The sequence below is a fragment of the Echinops telfairi genome, unplaced genomic scaffold, assembly GCF_000313985.2.
Source record: "Echinops telfairi isolate 266 unplaced genomic scaffold, ASM31398v2 ScPeMD7_70;HRSCAF=299, whole genome shotgun sequence".
Classification (NCBI taxonomy): Eukaryota; Metazoa; Chordata; class Mammalia; order Afrosoricida; family Tenrecidae; genus Echinops; species Echinops telfairi.
This window is the reverse complement of record NW_022103968.1, coordinates 72,925,199-72,942,617: the sequence shown is the minus strand read 5'-3', so window position 1 is coordinate 72,942,617 and position 17,419 is coordinate 72,925,199. Positions and strand designations below refer to the sequence as shown.

The window sequence follows — 17,419 nt, the reverse complement described above, 5'->3', positions numbered from 1 at the left end:
CAACCTCATGACAGGTGGAAGCCAGTTTAAAACCCTGCTGTGCCATTGACAAGTGGCAAAGACCTTGACATGCCATTGATCCCCACATTTGTGAAATCAGATGCTCCCTCCCTATTGCACAGGGACCGGCCAGGAGGGCCTAAGGGTGAAGTCCCAGAGGGTTGGAATGGCTTCTGACCCTCCTGGGGGCTAGCAGACACTGGTTGCTCAGGATGGGTTGATGAATGTAAGTTAATTAAACACTGACCATTATAATATTTAGGTCACCCCCCCTGAGTTGGATTGAGGATCATAGGACAGTGGAAGGAAGGGAGGAGTTTTGAAGGAGCCCTAGTGACATAGTCGTGATTATGCTTTGGGCTGCTAACTACAAAGTCAGAAGTTCAAAACCATCATCAGCTCCAAGAGAAGGACTTTCTATTCCCTTAAAGGACTTTCTATTCCCTTAAAATAAATAAAATAAAATAGAAAGGACTCCCTATTCCCTTAAAAAAAAACACTCACTGCCATCTAGTCAATGCTGACTCCTCGGGCAGGGTAGAACTGTCCCTGGGAGTTCCCAAGACTGTAACTCTTTTATAGAGAGTAGAAAACCTCATCTTTCTTCCAAGGAACAGCTGGTGGTTTTAAACTGCTGACCCATGAGTAAGAATCAACCTGAGGGCAGTGAGTTTTTCAAATAGGACATTGCTCTACATCGGAATCTGCAACCAGCAGCCTTCAACTCTATGCCTCTTCTGACCCGTGGTCTCTCAATTGGAACATTCTTTTTATTTTAACTCATTTTATTGGGGGCCCGTACGACTCTTAACGCAATCCATACATCCATCCATTGTGTCAAGCACATTTGTACATTCATTGCCCTCATCATTCTCAAAACATTGGAATATTCTAACAGCCCCTTCATGAGTCTCCCAGCCTCCACTCATGCCCTCTCCCACCCAACCCTCCAGACCAGAGAGCATGTCCGCAAACCCATGCAACAGGGAACCTTCCCCAGCACGCCCTGGAATAAAGTTCAACCCCCTAGACTTGATTGCCCTGACTCAGCCAACATTGTAGCCAATACCCATGCCCCTCCTCCCACACCCAGAAACCCTCCCGAGGGCCTGCCCAGGACTCTGCCCTCTCTGCAAGGGTCGACTCTGGGAAATTCCTGAGCCTCTCCCCACTCAGCTCCCAGACCCCCAGCCACCAGACCCCCGGCTCCTCTCCTTCTCCCTAAATGCCAACTTCCACAGAGGCTTCACTCCTTGAGGGCCAGTCAGGCCAGCTTCCTCTTCACTTTGACAGTAACCTAAGGCACCTCTGTTCAACAAGTGGCTGGCAGGTGGTGGTGAATGAATGAACTTGGAGTCTATGTCATGCCCGGCACCAGAACCTCCACTAGGGTGAAGGAATCTAGGTGAGGGGTAAATATCAGCCTTGTGTTGCAAGGCACGTGGGCACTCTAGAACATAGGTCCTCAAACTTATTTGTGGGGGAGGGGTGTGGCTTAGTACCACCTTGGCAATGAACAACTTGGGCACTGTAACCCATAATTCAGGATCAAGTGTACTCACTCATTGCCATCAGGTCGATTCTGACTCATAGGGACCCTGTAGGGTAGAGTAGAACTGGCCCTGTGGGTTTCGGAGATTGTAACTCTTTTTGGGAGTAGAAAGTCTCTCTTTCTCCAGTGCAAGGGCGGGTGGGTCCAAACTGCTGATGTTGCAGTTAGCAGCCCAAAGTGTAACCCACTACACCACGGGGACTGTGATAGAGTGAACCCTAGGTCTCTGCTTTTGCACCCTCCCTGGATCACTCCAGCTTCACCATCCATCCACCCCGGCAAACACTGCTCAGAAGGTCATTCCAGCAGGGCAGGACCACACTGGCTGACTGAAGGCGCCCTCTCTCGCAGGTTCTTTAAGGAAAACACAAGAGCATGCATGGAAGGCAGACATGCAAAATACTTTCCAAAGGATTGCCCTACAACCAACCACACAGGGAACTGATCGCCAGAGCGCCACGTGCAACGGTCCTGGGCAGCACAGCTGCAGGGAGGAGGTGCAGTGGCTGGGGGTGATTAGTGTTTGTCCAGGAGTCTCCACGGGCTAGCAAGGGAGAGCAGGGTCAAGCGAAGTGTAGTCTCAATGCCCTGGCTACTGATTAACCAAACCTCAGAGCTCTTCCCTGAGAGACAGAGCTGAAGGGAATCCATCCGTTTGGAAGACAGGCCGGGTCTCTAAGGCTGCAGTTATAAAGGGCAGTGGCGGTAGGATCTTCCAGTGTTCTAGGGAGCCGCAGGGACGCGGCTGATACTTATAGCGTCCTCTTGATTCCGCCTAGGAATCCTCCAGCCGCCCAGAAGTGCGAGGGTGAGAGTTCCTCCCTCCTTTGCCCAGAAAGGAACCCCATTCTCAGGAGTGTTTTGGCCCAAGGTCGCAAAGAAGATGCAAAGCCTAAGTCCCTTCTCAATGCAACAAGTTACAGCAGGAGGAATGGCTGGTCCCGAGGAGATAAAGTTCCGTCCGGCTCAGCAGGAAACGCTGGCCACCGAGGCGGCGCGCGGAGGTCACCCGCCCGGCGCTGTGGCCCAGAGCAGGGTTTCAGGGTGCGGCGTCGCGGCTCTTGGGCGGATGTGCGCCCAAGGGAGCCCGAGGTCACACTCAAGGTAAGGAGTCAATAGGCCGCTTCCCCATCCCCCCCTCCGCCCAGGGCCCCACCCGCGGACCCTGGTGCCTCAGTCTGTGAGGTGGGGGCCATCCAGGCTAGCTTGGGAGTTGGGGGGTTGAGTCTCGGCCTTGAGAAAGTGCGCGGAGCGGAGCACACAGGCCCGGCGGGGAGGACGGGTCTGGAGTCCCGAGGGTCGGTGCGCTGCTGTCCCCACGCCCTTCTGGCACCCAGGTCCCTCATCGCTCTAGTCTCTGCATGGCTCAGAGCCCAAGCTCCCGAAGATCCAATATGCAGTTCCAGGCTGGATACACAGCAACGCGGACCATCCCCCGATTCCGGGCCGCCAGATCCCTCTGCGGACCTACTCCCAAGGTTCCGACTGATATGGAGGATCAAGGATCCACTCGCTCGCCGTCTCGCGTCCCCTTTCATCCTCCCCTGCCCGCAGGCTGAGGATCCAGGGTGATCTAGGGCCGCTGCAGCCCGATTCCCTCCAGAGATCAACTCCTAAGTCTCCGGCTGGGTGGTGCGGGCTCCAGTGGCTATCCAGTGCAGGATCCACTCTCAAGTCTGGGAAGAGGGATCCCCCGGCTCCCGGCGCACCCCAATCCCGAGAAACTACAACACCGGGATTCTGCGCCTCCGCCCCTTCCCCAGCCAACTTTGTCAACTTTTCTCCGCGGGCCTCAGCCAGGCTGCAACTTAGCGGCGATTAGCCGCCACTTCCCCCGGCTCCACGCCCGCAGGGAAACCAGGGGGCGACCGACTAGCCCCTCGCCCCCAGTGCCCACCGCGCAACCTACCTTGGAGCTGCTGGCCGGCGCCCGCCGCCACCTGCCCGCAACCGCGCACCTGCCCAGGCCTGCCGCGCGGCTGGCAGACCGCGCAGCCTAGACTGCTGGGGGCGGGGCCTCGGGCGGGGAAGCGCCCCCGTCGCCAAGGGAACCGCGGCCAGCGGCGCCTGCGCGCAGGGCCCTGGGCAGGGCGCTGCTGGCCAGAACCCCAACACTAACTAGATCCATCCGGTGGGGGATCAAAGGTCGTTAGATCTCCGGGACACATACCCACGTCACCCCAATCAAGCGCGGCTGGCGTCGAACTGCTGCATCCACAGTCCTGGCTTGGGGTCAGACACCGACCGATCGCCGCACCTGCATCTCCGAGAACCTCGTTAAGCCCAAGAATTAAGCAAGAACAGAGTATGGGGTGCTCCAGGGGATCCCTCCTGTTGGGGCGCCGCGTGGGGTCTGCCCGGGGCGCGGGCACCCCCTCCTGGCAATCCAGGGAACAGCAGCCGAAACCGCTGGGGCGGGGGAGAGGGCAGGGTGAGGACGAGGAACTTAAAAGATGTGTTGGACGCATAGAAAGAAAAGCCCCGAGAACAGAAAATGCCTATTTTGCCACATATAACCAATTATGCGATCTTTATCAAGACTGAATCATGACTAAAAGCCTGGATAGCACAAAGGAGTTTGCTATCTCAGAGGTTGGTGTTTGCTACTAACCCAGAGGTTGGTATATCTAACACACTCAGCATCTCCGCGGAAGAAAGGCCTGGCTTACGACATACAGGTTACAGCCAAGAGAACTCTATGGAGCAGTTCTACTCTGCAACACGTTAGGGTTTTAATGGATTGGAGTGGATGTGGATATCGCTGTGAGGTGCGTGATGAGTCAGACTTCACTCCAAGCCAGGGGGTGGTGGTGTTTTTTTGGGTAAGGGACTTGCAAAAATGTCATTGTGAGGACTAAGCTGGGCCTGACCCAGGCCATGATCTTTTCAGTTGCCTCATGTGTACGTGAAAGGTGGACAATGAATAAGGAAAGACCAAAGCAGAATTGATGCATTTGAATTGCAGTGTGGGTGAAGACTATTGAGGATATCTCAGACTGCCCAAAGACCAAATAAATCTACCGTATAAGACGTACAGCCAGAATGCTCTTTAGAAGACAGGATAATGAAACTTGGTCTCACCTCCCACTTTGAATATTACATCACGCTTGGTAAAGTAAAACCACAACCAAACTCATTGCCATCAAGTCAATGCAGACTCATAGTGACCTCTCTGGGGTTCCAAGCCTGGAACTGTTGGTGGGAGTAGAAAGTTCAGTCTTTCTCCCTCGAAGCTGCTGGTGGTTTCGAACTGCCCACCATGCAGACAGCAGCCCAGTGAGTAATCACTACACCACCAAAGTAGTAACCAAAAAAATCAAACCCAGTGCCATCAAATGGATTCTGACTCAGAGTGACCCCACACAGTTTCTGGAGCTGTAAATCTTTCCTGTGGCGAGCAGCCTCAACACCTCCTACAGAGTGGCTGGTGGAGTTGAACCACTGACCTTGCAGTTAGTGACCCAATGTGACCCAATATTTACCCCGCTGCACCCCTAGAGCTCCTTTGGTAGAGGGTCCACAAGAAAAAGGAAGATTCTAAAAGGGATGGATTGAAACTGGCTGCAACAATGGGCCAAATTGTAAAGATGGTTCAGAACCAGGCAACGTTTCCTTCTGTTATGCGTAAGTGTCCTGGTGGCGTAGTGGTTACCAATTCAGCTACAACCCACAAGGTCAGCAGTTCAAAGCCAGCAGCTACTCCTAGGGAGAAAGACAGGGCTTTCCATTCCATGAAGATTTACAGTATCCAAAACCCACAGGGGTAGTTCTAACTTGTCCTATAGGGTCACAATGAGTTGGCATGGACTCCATAGGGTCGTTAGGTGTTGGAACCCACAATAACATGAGCTCAATAAATATTTTGCTGAAAGCATGAATGACTCTGTAGGAACTTTTGTTTCTCCTCAGTAAATTTCAGTTAACCAGAATCTGTGGTCCAAGAGTCTGTTTAATTGAAGGTGCCAGGTTTGAGCGTCCCCTCCTGCCAAGCCCAGAACACTGGAAAGGACATGACAGTTCTTACTACCACTTCAGCTCTGCAGAAACCTCAAACCCAGACCTGCTGCAAACCTGATTCCACCCAGACCCAGAGATACCCAGCCCACCCAGGCTCTTCGGCCCTCAATATGCTTCTGCGGAGCCTAGAAATGTCAAACTACAATTCCCAGAGTGCTCCTGTGGAGGCTGGACTTCCTAGTTCAGCCCCGCCTTGGCTGCCCCCCAGCCCAATCCCACCCCGGGCTCTGCCTTCCTATATCACCCCGCCCAGGTGTGAGGCTGCCAGTGGAGACTCTGGCTGGAGATTATATCCTCACCACAGAGGTGTCAGGTAGTGTATTGCTTCCACGGCCAACACCTTCCCCCCACAGCCCAGGCTCAGCTTGTCTCTTCCAAGAGGTCACACGTTCAAACCCACCTGCCGCTCTGCTAGAGACAGCCATGGCTAGCTGCATATGTAAAGATTTACAGCCTAAGAAACCGGAAGGTCCCCTAGGGTCATTGAGGTGGAATCCACTCGATGGCAGTGCGTTTGGGTTTGAAGTACAATGGGCAGTTACACATGTTCCAGAAAAGACCAGGGACTTTTCTAGAAAGCATTCTCTGCTCATCCAGAAAGATATCTATCCTGAGTGGGCTACCTGTTCTCTGATACAAGCAGCTATGTTTGGCTGAATTTTCTGGAAAAAAAACAAAACTCACAGCCATAGAGTTGATTCCCACTCCTAGCAAGCCTGTAGCACTGGATAGAACTGCCCTTGTGGCTTTCAAAGGCTGCGAGTCTCTACTGGAGTGGGAAACCTCCTCTTTCTGCCATACAGCAGCTGGTAGTATGGACTGCAGACCATGTGGTTAGCAGCCCAGTATGAAACGCACTATGCACCAGGGCTATGTATGAAACGCACTATGCACCAGCCCAGTATGAAACGCACTATGCACTATGCACCCCAAATCCATGCCATCCAGATAATTCCCACTCCAACTCTTAACGACCCTTTAGAGGGGGTTTTGGTTTTGGTTGGGGGTTTTTAAATCATTTTATTAGGGCCTCATACAACTCTCATCACAATCCATACATACATTAATTGTGTCAAGCACATTTGTACATCCATTACCTCATCATTTTCTAAACATTTTCTCTCCACTTAAGCCCCTGGCATCAGCTCCTCGTTTTTCCCCTCCCTCTCCACTCACCCCTCTCTCATGAACCCTTGATAATTTATAAATTATTATTTTGTCATATCTTGCCCTGTCCAACATCTCCCTTCACCTACTTTTCTGTTGTTGGTCCCCCAGGGAGTAGTTTATATGTGGATCCTTGTAATTGGTTCCCCCTTTCCAACCCACCCTCCCTCTATGCTCCCAGTATCACCACTCTCACCACTGGTCCTAAAGGGATCCAATTGGTTCTCCCTTTCCAACCCACCCTCCCTCTATGCTCCCAGTATCACCACTCTCACCACTGGTCCTAAAGGGATCATCTGCCCTGGATTTCCTGTGTTTCCAGTTCCTATCTGTACCCGTGTACATCCTCTGGTCTAGCCAGATTTGTAAGGTGGAATTGGGATCATGATAGTGGGTAGGGAGGAAGCATTTAGGAACTAGAGAGGAAAGTTTTATGTTTCATTGTTGCTACACTGCACCCTGACTGGCTCGTCTCCTCCCCACGACCCTTCCATAAGGGAATGTCCAGTTGCCTACAGATGGGCTTTGGGTCTCTACTCCACACTCCCCCTCCTTCACAATGATATGATTTTTTGTTCTGTGATGCCTGGTAACAGATCCTTTGGCACCTCGTGATCACACAGGTTGGTGTGCTTCTTCCATGTGGGCTTTGTTGCTTCTGAGCTAGATGGCCGCTTGTTTATCTTCAAGCCTTTAAGACCCCAGACACTATATCTTTTGATACAGTGCACCACGCACCATCAGCTTTCTTCACCACATTTGCTTATTCACCCGCTTTGTCTTCAGCAGTTGTGTCGGGAAGGTGAGCATCATGAAATGCCAGTTTAATAGAACAAAGTATTCTTGCATTGAGGGAGTACTTGAGTGGAAGCCCAATGTCCATCTGCTACTTAATACTAAACCTATACATATATGCACATAGATCTACTTCCCCATCCTCATATATAAATATATTTACATATGTACATGCCTTTATTTAGACCCTTTAGAGGGGTTTTGAGGCAGCAGATAACCTCACCTTTCTCTACCTCAGACCAGCTGGTGGGTTTGAACCACCAACCTTGCAGTTAGGAGCCCAACCCCTAATCCACAGTGCCAGCTTCAGAGTCTTCCTCCTGCCCACTTTAAAGCATGGATGACATTGAAATGTGTAACTGCCTGATTATTTCTGCCTCACTTTCCAAGTACTCCTTGGAGCCAGAGACTAGCATCAGACATGAAACAGAGTTGACATTCAATAAATATTCCCAGAATTCAGTGCTGAATAGATGTTTTTGCATAATATAATCCCAAACCCTGGGATGATAAGAACAAAAACTATCCTTTATTGAGCCAAATAGTATGCTGGGGCTCATTAAATCACCATAATGAGTTTACAAGAGCGGATGCTGTATTATGGCTTCATTTTTACTGAGATCTGAAGCTCAGAGAGGTTGAGGAAATCACCCAAAGTCACACAGCTAGTTGCTCAGGTGTTGGCAAACTGCTGGAGGCAGATCTTTGAGTGCTAATGCTTTATTGCAGTAATTTCCAGGCTGTGAAGGTGAAGGAAAGGAGACTGTGAGGACAAGCAAATACAAGACCTGCCCTACTGGACTGGCCACAACTTCTCCAGAAAATGAAAGTGGAAGCCATGGGAACCTGTGGCAAAGTTGAAGGTCGCGGATTTGACCTGCTGGTCTCTCCCATCTGCTGTTAGTCACCATTCAGCCTAAGTGCTCCTGAAGTCAGACTGCATTACCTGAACCTCCAGGCAGCCGTGAGGGAAGCCCAGAGTTTCACCTGTGTCTGGAAGTAGGTGTACCAGAGCCTACCCAAAGGTCTGGGTCTCATAAACTTGGGCAAAGCTGAGGGTGTTGGGAGATAGACTACTACGTGGACGATGTCATTGCAGAATGAAATGGTCAAGTGGCCACAGACCCAGACCAGTAATGAACCCAGGCCACCTGTGAGGGTAGGCAAATGGAGGCTGCATCGGATGGGTGTCTGGGAAGGACAAAACCATGCCCATCTGTGAAGATACATCAAGCAAACTAAGAAGTTAGAAAACTCTAGGACTGAGATTTGGATCCAGTTTGTACTAACTTAAAACCTTTAAATAAATAATGACTGGAAGACCAAATGAATCCATGAACAAATGACGAATCTCAGTCCTAGTGTTTTCTCATGTCCCAGTGAACTGTGTAAGTCTCTACTAGAATTACCAACCAGGAAGGGAGCCTGCACACGTGGTAATATTCCCAACACCTGGTATTGGGTTGTAGCTTAGCTAATCCCTATTCATGCTTTCTCTTACCCAGAAAACACCAATCCTTCCCTCTAATCCAATCTGGGGCTGGTTTTTCCCAGCCCACCCAACAACCTGGAGGCTAAAGCTGTTGACTTCAGGAGAAACCCCTTTCACACACATGTACGCAGACACACATGGAATGTCTCCTCAAAGAAAGGCAGACCTTCTGGAGGTCATAGGATTGTGTCCGATGACGGAGCCTGAGCTGAGGAAGCCACCACATTGGAGGATCTGCATATGAAGTGTGGTAAGTCTGGTGGGAAGATTGGTCGGAGATGATGAAGAGAATGGGAGGAAATTGGGGGACCTTGAAGCTTTGTTCAGAGCTCACAGGGGCCTCCAAAGGGTTCATGAGCCCTGGAAATGATAGCAAACTCGTGTGTGTGTGTGTGTGTGTGTGTGTGTGTGTGTGTGTGTGTGTGTGTGCTTGAGCCCTCATTGTTGCTGGTAGAGCATCCGTAGTTTTAACCACATTCTTCAAACAACCCATCATCCCACAGTGTTTGAGTTCCACTGGTCTAGGATGTGGCCTTCCTTATATATAGATGGGAAAACTGAAGTTCAGAGCCATTCCATGGCTTCTCCCAGATCCCACAGCCACTTATAGCCGAGCCTGGATTCAAGGCAGAAAGTTGACTTACCTGGCCGTACTGGTGAGTGAGCTAGACAAAGGGACATAAATAAAAGTCCTGCCTGGTCCCAACTTGCCTAAATGGTGCTTCCTCCAGGAAGCCTTCCATATATAGTACTTCAGGTTAGACCAGGTGCCCCTCTGCTGCCACCCCCTCTGCCAGCATTACCCCCAGTGTGGTGCTCTGCCTGGTGCACTCAGGACATTGTCTACAGACTTGTTGATCGATGGGTTGGCACAAATACACACTTTAACTTCACTTATCCAACAGCACACTAGATACCTCCCTCTTCTCCTCCCAGCCCAACTCACCTGCTCCTCTTGTAGCTTTCCCACCTCAGGTAACAGAAGCTCCTTGCTCCCAGGTGCCCTGCTTGAAATCCCTGGAGGCATCCTCAACGACTAGCATTCTCTCCCACTCCAAGTCTGATCTATCAGCACATACAGTCAATTTGACCTTCCAAAGAAATCCAGCTCATCTCCTGTCCCTTCACTGGCAGCTAGCCCTGAGTCTGAGCTGCTGTTGGCACTCACTGAATGACTGCTTGGTCCCGTCGCCACCCAGCACTCAGTGCCTTCTTGCAAACACCTGAGACAGGTCACCTCACTCCCCTGCTCCTGACCAGCTACAGATGCCCCATACCCTCACTCAGACATTAAAAGCCAAACATACAAGGTTGCCTGAAAAACTGATGACTGATTTCCAACTTCCTTATTTTTCTGCAGTCAACTAATCTTGTGTCTCCAAGCACATGCCAACCTCAAGACCTTTATACCTGTTCCCTCCTCTACCTGGAGTGCTCCTCCCCAACCTGTCCAAAGTGTCCTCTCCCTCCCCAACTTCAGGTCTTCATTTCAAGCATCACATCCATCCCCACCATCCCCCCATCGCTTGCTGTCCTCGTCTCTGACTCATGTTTCTCTGTGGTATGTAGTAACTGTCACCGTATCCTCTCTCACTCTCTTTCTGAGTATAAGAGGCATGAGAACAGGGCCTTCATCAGTCTCCCTCACTGCTAACTCCCCAGCACCCAGAACAGTTCCTGACACATAATAATTGCCCAATAAATATTTGTGGATTGGATGGATGGATGGATGATGGTCCATAGTGTTATATCTGGTTTATCTTTTCTGACTTGCCCACTCCTAGAGAGCAGGGATGATGCTCTGTCCCTGCTGTGTTTGTATCATCTAAGCTGATGAATGAGTCATCAACCCCTTTGGTTTACAGGTGGGCACACAGAAGCTTGGGGTAGGAGACGCTTGGCTTTGGGGACTAAGCAAGTCACTAGCAACCACCTCTCAACTTCCAAATCCCAGTTCTCTTTCTGAGATTTGGCCGTGCCCCTGTATGGCTCCCTGGCCAGAGTGGATGGGAGGGTCCACCATGCCCCACTAATGATCAGCAGCTCCAGGAGTCTGCTGGATGATTTAGCTTTAACCCTAAACCCCTGGCGTCACTTTGGGTTTGCAGAGCCTGATTCCTCATAGCTTACTGCTCGGGCCTCAGGTTTTGTCATCTGTTAAATGGGAGCAATGATTATGCTATGGGCCTTGACATCTAGTGAGTACTCAAGAATTGTTGGCTGTCTTTAAAATCCTGGAAAAGTCTCCCTCCCTCTGTCTTATCCCTGCTCACTACTAATACATTTAGGACTCTGCATTTGCCTGCCCAGGTGGCATAGTGGGTTACACATTGGGCTATACTAACCACAAGGTCAGCAGTTCAAAGTCTCCAACCACTCCAAGGGAGAAAGAGTTACAGTCTCAGAACCCCAAGTGGGCAGTTCTACCTTGTCTGTAGGCCCACTAAGAGACAGAATTGGCTCCATGGCAGTGAATGTGAGAGATATGGCTTGAGAGTGGGCTCAGCAGTATCTGTCCTTTTGCGAGTGGCTTGCTGCTGCACTCAGTGGGACGTTTATGGTGTATTTCCAACAAATACTGGTGATGGTTGCCCAGCCCCATTTCAGGGAATCAGTGCCAGTGGTTGTACGTGTACAAATGTTGAATTTGCTGGATTTCATATCTAATAAAAACTTTCAATAAAAAATATATTTAACAGTTTCCTTTTATTTTGATTAAAAAATTGTTTTATGATAAAACAATTAAATTGAATTTGGCAAATGTGTTCTATATTTTACAGTATATCTAATAAAAATTTTTTAAATGTTAAATGTTAAATTTATTTTAATTCAAATTTGTTTCTCTTATTGGAAAATAAGAAATAGGATTTCATTTGGCAAGTGTATTAGATATATTTACAATGTACCTAATGAAAAAGTTTAAAACTAAAACTTAATTTAACAGTTTATTTTTATTTAATTTTAAAATGTGCTTATATTATGAAAAACACTAAAAAGTTGAATTTGGCATATGTGTTAGATATATTTTTACAGTATATCAAATAAAAACATTTAAATAAAGTGTTACATTTATTTTATCCTGATTGAAATTTGCTTTAACCATTAAAAACAGTAAAACTACTACATGTGGTAAACATGTTAGAAATATTTTTGCAATATATGTAATAAAATATTTAAATAAAACATTTTATTTTTCTTTTAATTAAACTATCTTCTATTATTAGAAAGCAACTAAAAGGCTAAATTTGGCAAGTCCTGTGTTAGGTGCATTTCTGAGGCGTGTTGTTATTACTCCGGGCTGTCAAGTCCATTTGGACTCATAGCGACCAGTTGTATAAGAGAGCCAAGCACCCCTGGGCCTGCTCAGCCTCACAGCTGTTATGCTGGAGCCATGATTGCAGCCACCACGGCCATCCATCCGGAAGGGCGGTCCTCTGTCTCACTGCCCCTCCCCTTTACCAAGCACAATGGCCTTCTCCAGGCACTGGTCTCTCCAAAGTCCCGGTACATGAGACGAACTCTCACCATTGTTGCCCCCACGGAACACTCTGGCTGTACTTCTTCCAAGACAGGTTTGTTGGTTCTCCTGACAGCCCGTTGGACTTTCAGTATCCTTCGCCAACACCATAACTCATATGCATGAAGTCCTTATTTTAATTACAAATGGGTTTTTAATTTAAAATAAATAAATAAATAAATAGTGTTGCACCCGGGAAACATGGTGTTAAAGTTTATAACGTACATAATTTAGGATTTTTTTAAAGAACATTTTTCCAATTAATCATTTCTTTTCATTTTAATTAAAAATGCATTTGTAGTTTTAAGAAATCAATTTTAAACAAGTGTTCATGGTGAAGGTGGGATGCTGAGCCCGAGCAGAACCTGGGAATCTCTGTTCCAGCTTCCTCTTGCAGGGCCCCAGCTAACCGCAGCCTGGCCGGATGTCGTTTCAGGTTATAGTGCCTCCTTTAGATTTCTGGGCACCTGGGCAGTTGGTGTTATTTTCCCAAGTGACATTGAACGCATTATCCGGAGAACAAAACCCCTTTCAAGGTCGGGTTGCCCAGTGAGTCACTGGGACAGCCCAAGAGAGGAAAGACCTAGTGCTTTGGCTGGAATTCCATCCTGAGGACCTTGCCAAGTGTACTGATTTGGGTGCAAGGGGGGAAAAAGATGGTCCTCTTTCACCCTGGAGCCCACAACTTATTGGGTGTGTAGCAGGCAGAAGCTGTTTCTAAGCCTAGGAGTTAAAAGCATACGCGATCTTACCTTCACCTCCCCGCCCAAGCCCATGCCGCCCCGCCCCACTCCCATCGCGCTCCTCTCTTGAAACAAGCGGATGCTCCCCTTCACTTTCACAGCAGCTCCCCTCTCATTCCCCAGAGGGGTAGGCCACACCTCCAAGGTCCCCAGCCAGAGGAGGAAGGATCCAGATCTTTTCCCACCACCCCCTCCCGGTGACAGAAGACAATCCTACCTGCTCTGTGGAATTTATCATTTTCTTTTCTGGATGGAAAAACGGCGGCCCAGGGACGTGGATGACCTGCCCAAGTCTTACGGTTGGAAAGTGCCTGGAATTCCTGCAACATTGACATTGCTGAGGGAGACAGAGCAGCAAAGTGAAAGTCAAGGTTAAAATGCAAATCTGCATGGTTCCCTTGGCTTGGCTGGCAGAGATGGAACTCCTGGTGCCAAATGCCCTAGGGCAGGGCTGTGTCCTGCTGGACTTCACCCCCCAAGCACCAGTGACCAATGGCTCTTTACCAGACTACTTTCTTGGCTGGCTCATCTCACCCACTCTCAGTATTGCACTCAGACCTGACGTTAAATCAGCGTGTCTTTTCATGAAAAGGAAAAGTAACTCTACGTGAACGGCCTGTGTATCCCTTGGTCAAAAAAATAAAAGAAACAAAACCACAAAAACAAACACAAGGAAAATCAAACATTTGCAAATGTTTACGAGAGTCTGTTGCCTGCCTGCCTGTTTGCCTGCCTGCCCGTCTACTTTAGCTTTTCCAAAAGGGGAAGTTTGGCAGTTGCTGGGGAAAGTCTTTTAGACCTATTGGCTCCGATGGAGCTTTTCTCCTCCATGATGTTAAGAGAAGGATTGAAGGAGAGAGGAAAAAAATCACTCCCATATTCTTATCATTCGGTGATGCGTAAAGCATAACAATTTTTTTTCCTTCTTTTTTTTATTTATTTTTTAATCATTTTATTAGGGGCTCATAAAACTCTTATCACAATCCATACATACATCAATTGTGTAAAGCACATTTGTACATTCATTGCCCGGATTCTTCTTCTTTTTTTTTTTTAACATTCCACCAGGGGCTCACACAACTGTTATCCCAATCCATACACACATCAATTGTGTAAAGCGCATTTGTACCTCAGAAAATTCCACAAGTAAAATATTTACTGATTGGAAGAAATAAAGAGAATGGCCAAGAAACACAGGTATGTATGTGTGTGTGTGTGTGTGTGTGTATTCACTCACTCACTCGCTGTCATCCAGTCCATTCCAACTCATAGCAACACCAGAGGACAGAGTAGAACTGGCCCTGTGGGTGGGGTCCAAGGCTATAACTCTCTATACGAGTAGAAAGCCACCAGCCTTCAGAAAGTCTTTCTACCAGTGTGTGAATTAGGGGTGCAAGTCAGGGTAGGGGAGTGGGAAAGGTGCCCTCTTTGGACAGTACAAGGCTTGATGGGCCAAGAGGATTGAGGTAAGTAGTTTATTGTGCCAACCTGGCTGATAAACACAGGTGGGGTTAACAGAAGGGGCGAGGGATAAATGGCTCAGTGAGCCTTGCCTTTCTAGTTCTCGGGTCTCTTGCTTTCTGATGGTCGCACCAGGGTGCAGCTGCCTTAGCCAGTTCCCTGCTTTAGTTGGCAAGGCTCACTTCCTGCAAGACATCCCTGAGGAGAAGCCGCATGGACCTACCCCGATGTAGCCCTGGGTGCTGGAGCAGCCGTGTGGAGACCCCTGCCAGCGCTGAGATGCTTACACATTCACTGACTCAGCTTGCCTCCTGCAGTCGGCATCATTGCCTCTGTTTTGTGAGATGGAGGAGGAATTTCTGGATTGGTGTTGGACATATGGGTTAATGGGTTAATGTTGGACTTGGGCAGCACTGGGTTGGGATGTTTTCTTGATGAGCACTTAACCTTTATATAAAACTCTCTCTTATACATGAGTTTCTGTGGATTTGTTTCTCTAAAGTACCCAGACTATTACAAGGATGAAAGAATGAATGCACTAAAGAAAGGATAAAGCTTAAGGGGGGTCCTGTGTGAACTGGTGGTCTTGTCATGCTATCAGAGAGTAGGGTAGGGGTGGGTGCCCAGGTGTGTCAAGTACTGGCACTTTTAGGATTGGGGGGGTTGCCCTTCCAGAATTTGGTAGGCCAAAATTCCCCTATCCCCACTTATATTTCTCCAACCGTCATGTGGGCGACCCAGGTTTGCGTCTAGCCCAAACAGCCCATGCATAGCCGTCACCCAGGAGCTTGTGGATTGTTATGATCCTGGTTGGGTATCAGTGGAGCTCCCAGGCTATGACTAGGCAGAAAGGTCTGCTGATCTCTTTTCAAAGCTCAGCTAGTGAAGCCTTAGGGATCCCAACAGTCTGATCCCCTGCCCATCTTGAGGATAGGCGCAGGACTGGGTAGTATTTCATTCCATTGTGCGCACCAAGTGGGGACTGACTTGATATTGCAACCCCCGACTGACAGGTCAGACCTGTTCATGCTGATGACAGGGGGTCTGAACCCAGGGCCTGCTGCCTGGTAGTGAGGGATACCTCCTCCAGCCGCCACAGCCTCCGCCACTCACCTTGCCAATTGATCACTAGGTGACAGACATGACCTGATTGTGAGCAGCATGTGGGCAGCTCTGGGGCTGTCCCTGACCAGCATCTCAGCCCTCAGCCTGGTCTCCCCTGCCTGGTTTCAGACTCCCACCTTCTCCTTTGGCGTCCTCACCTACTGCTCCTGGACACAGGGTAGTCAGAGCTGTGAAACCTTTGCATCCCTGAATAATATTCCTGACAATACCTGGAAGGTAAGACCGGGGGCTCATCAGGTCACAGGGTCCTGAGGGCATGGTCAAACCCACGCAGGGCAGAGTGGGACCCTAGGGTCCTTTCCTCAGGGGTCCTGTGCCAATGAGCCCACCGTTTACCTCCCCTTAAATTCTTCTCTTCTAAGTACAGAGATTCTTTTAGAAAGACAAGGACTTTCACTCCGATACCCACAGAGACAGTTCTACCCTGTCACACTATAGGGTGGCTTGAGTCAGAACTGGCTCAATGACAGTAGAAACGAAACTTTTTATTTTTATTGTGTTTCAGATGAGTGTTTACAAAGCCAATTGGCTTTCTGTCCAGCAATCCTCCATTAGGTGGGGTTCTCTGGAGAAGCAAAGCCAGTGACACTCAGATGTATTGACGTATATAAAGAGATTTGTATCAAGCAATGACTTATGCAGCTGCAGAGAGAGGTAAGTCCGGTCGAGTTCAAGGCAGGCTTCTCCTACCTTGTGGGGGCTGATGAACAGGAAACGCAAAGATGAAGCAGAGACAGTGGGGTTGGGTGGGGGTCGGGGGGCAGGCAGACACAAGCTGGTGGGTGCAGAGGTCCAAAATCAGTGGAACGAATCCACCAGCAGCAATCTGCGGATGCTCCTGGGATTGGTGGGCACACAACAGGAGACCAAGGGACCAGACCCAAGACCCAGCTCAGGCAGAAGGCAAAAAATCAAAGAGGATTCCGCTCTACAAGGTCTCTCTCTCTTACCCAAAAGGCTTATGAGCCCAAGGAGGTGAAATCAGGCTGCCACTCTTACCCTTCCCCAGTGACACAATCCCTAACCATCACAACTCCAGATGCATTTTGTTTCATATTAAAAGAGAAGGATTAATAAATAAATAAGAAACGAATAAAAGAGGAGGATTCAAGGAGATTTGAAAGAGAAATAACTCCAACACCCTATGATTGCACCATTAAACCCCACTGCCATTGACTCAATTCTGACTTCTAATAACACTATATAGGGTATCTGAGACTTTAAATCTTGATGAAACAAGCAGCTTCATCTTTCTCTTTTGCAATGGCTGTGGCTTAAACAACAACTTTTTTTGTTTTGGTTTTTTTTGGGTTTTTTTAAATCATTTCATTGGGGGTTCATACAACTCTTATCACAATCCATCAATTGTATAAAGCACATTTGTACATTCATTACCCTCATCAGTCTCTAAACATTTGCTCTCCACTTAAGCCCCTGGCATCAGCTCCTCATTTTTCACCTTCCCTCCCTGTTCCCCCCTCCCTCATGAGCCCTTGATAATTTATAAATTATTATTTTGTCATATCTTACACTGTCTGACGTCTCCCTTC

General features: G+C 48.6%; 1 protein-coding gene across 1 annotated transcript in view; it reads left to right on the top strand.

Annotated features, from left to right (window-relative positions):
- The first annotated feature begins 2,483 nt into the window (after window positions 1-2,483).
- TMEM211 (transmembrane protein 211) overlaps window positions 2,484-17,419 on the top strand; it is a 26,330-nt gene continuing 11,394 nt past the window's right edge. The window contains 3 exon segments of the mRNA XM_030885927.2: window positions 2,484-2,656; window positions 3,405-3,541; window positions 15,877-16,084. Of these exon segments, the coding sequence (XP_030741787.2) occupies window positions 2,484-2,656; window positions 3,405-3,541; window positions 15,877-16,084 (518 nt within the window).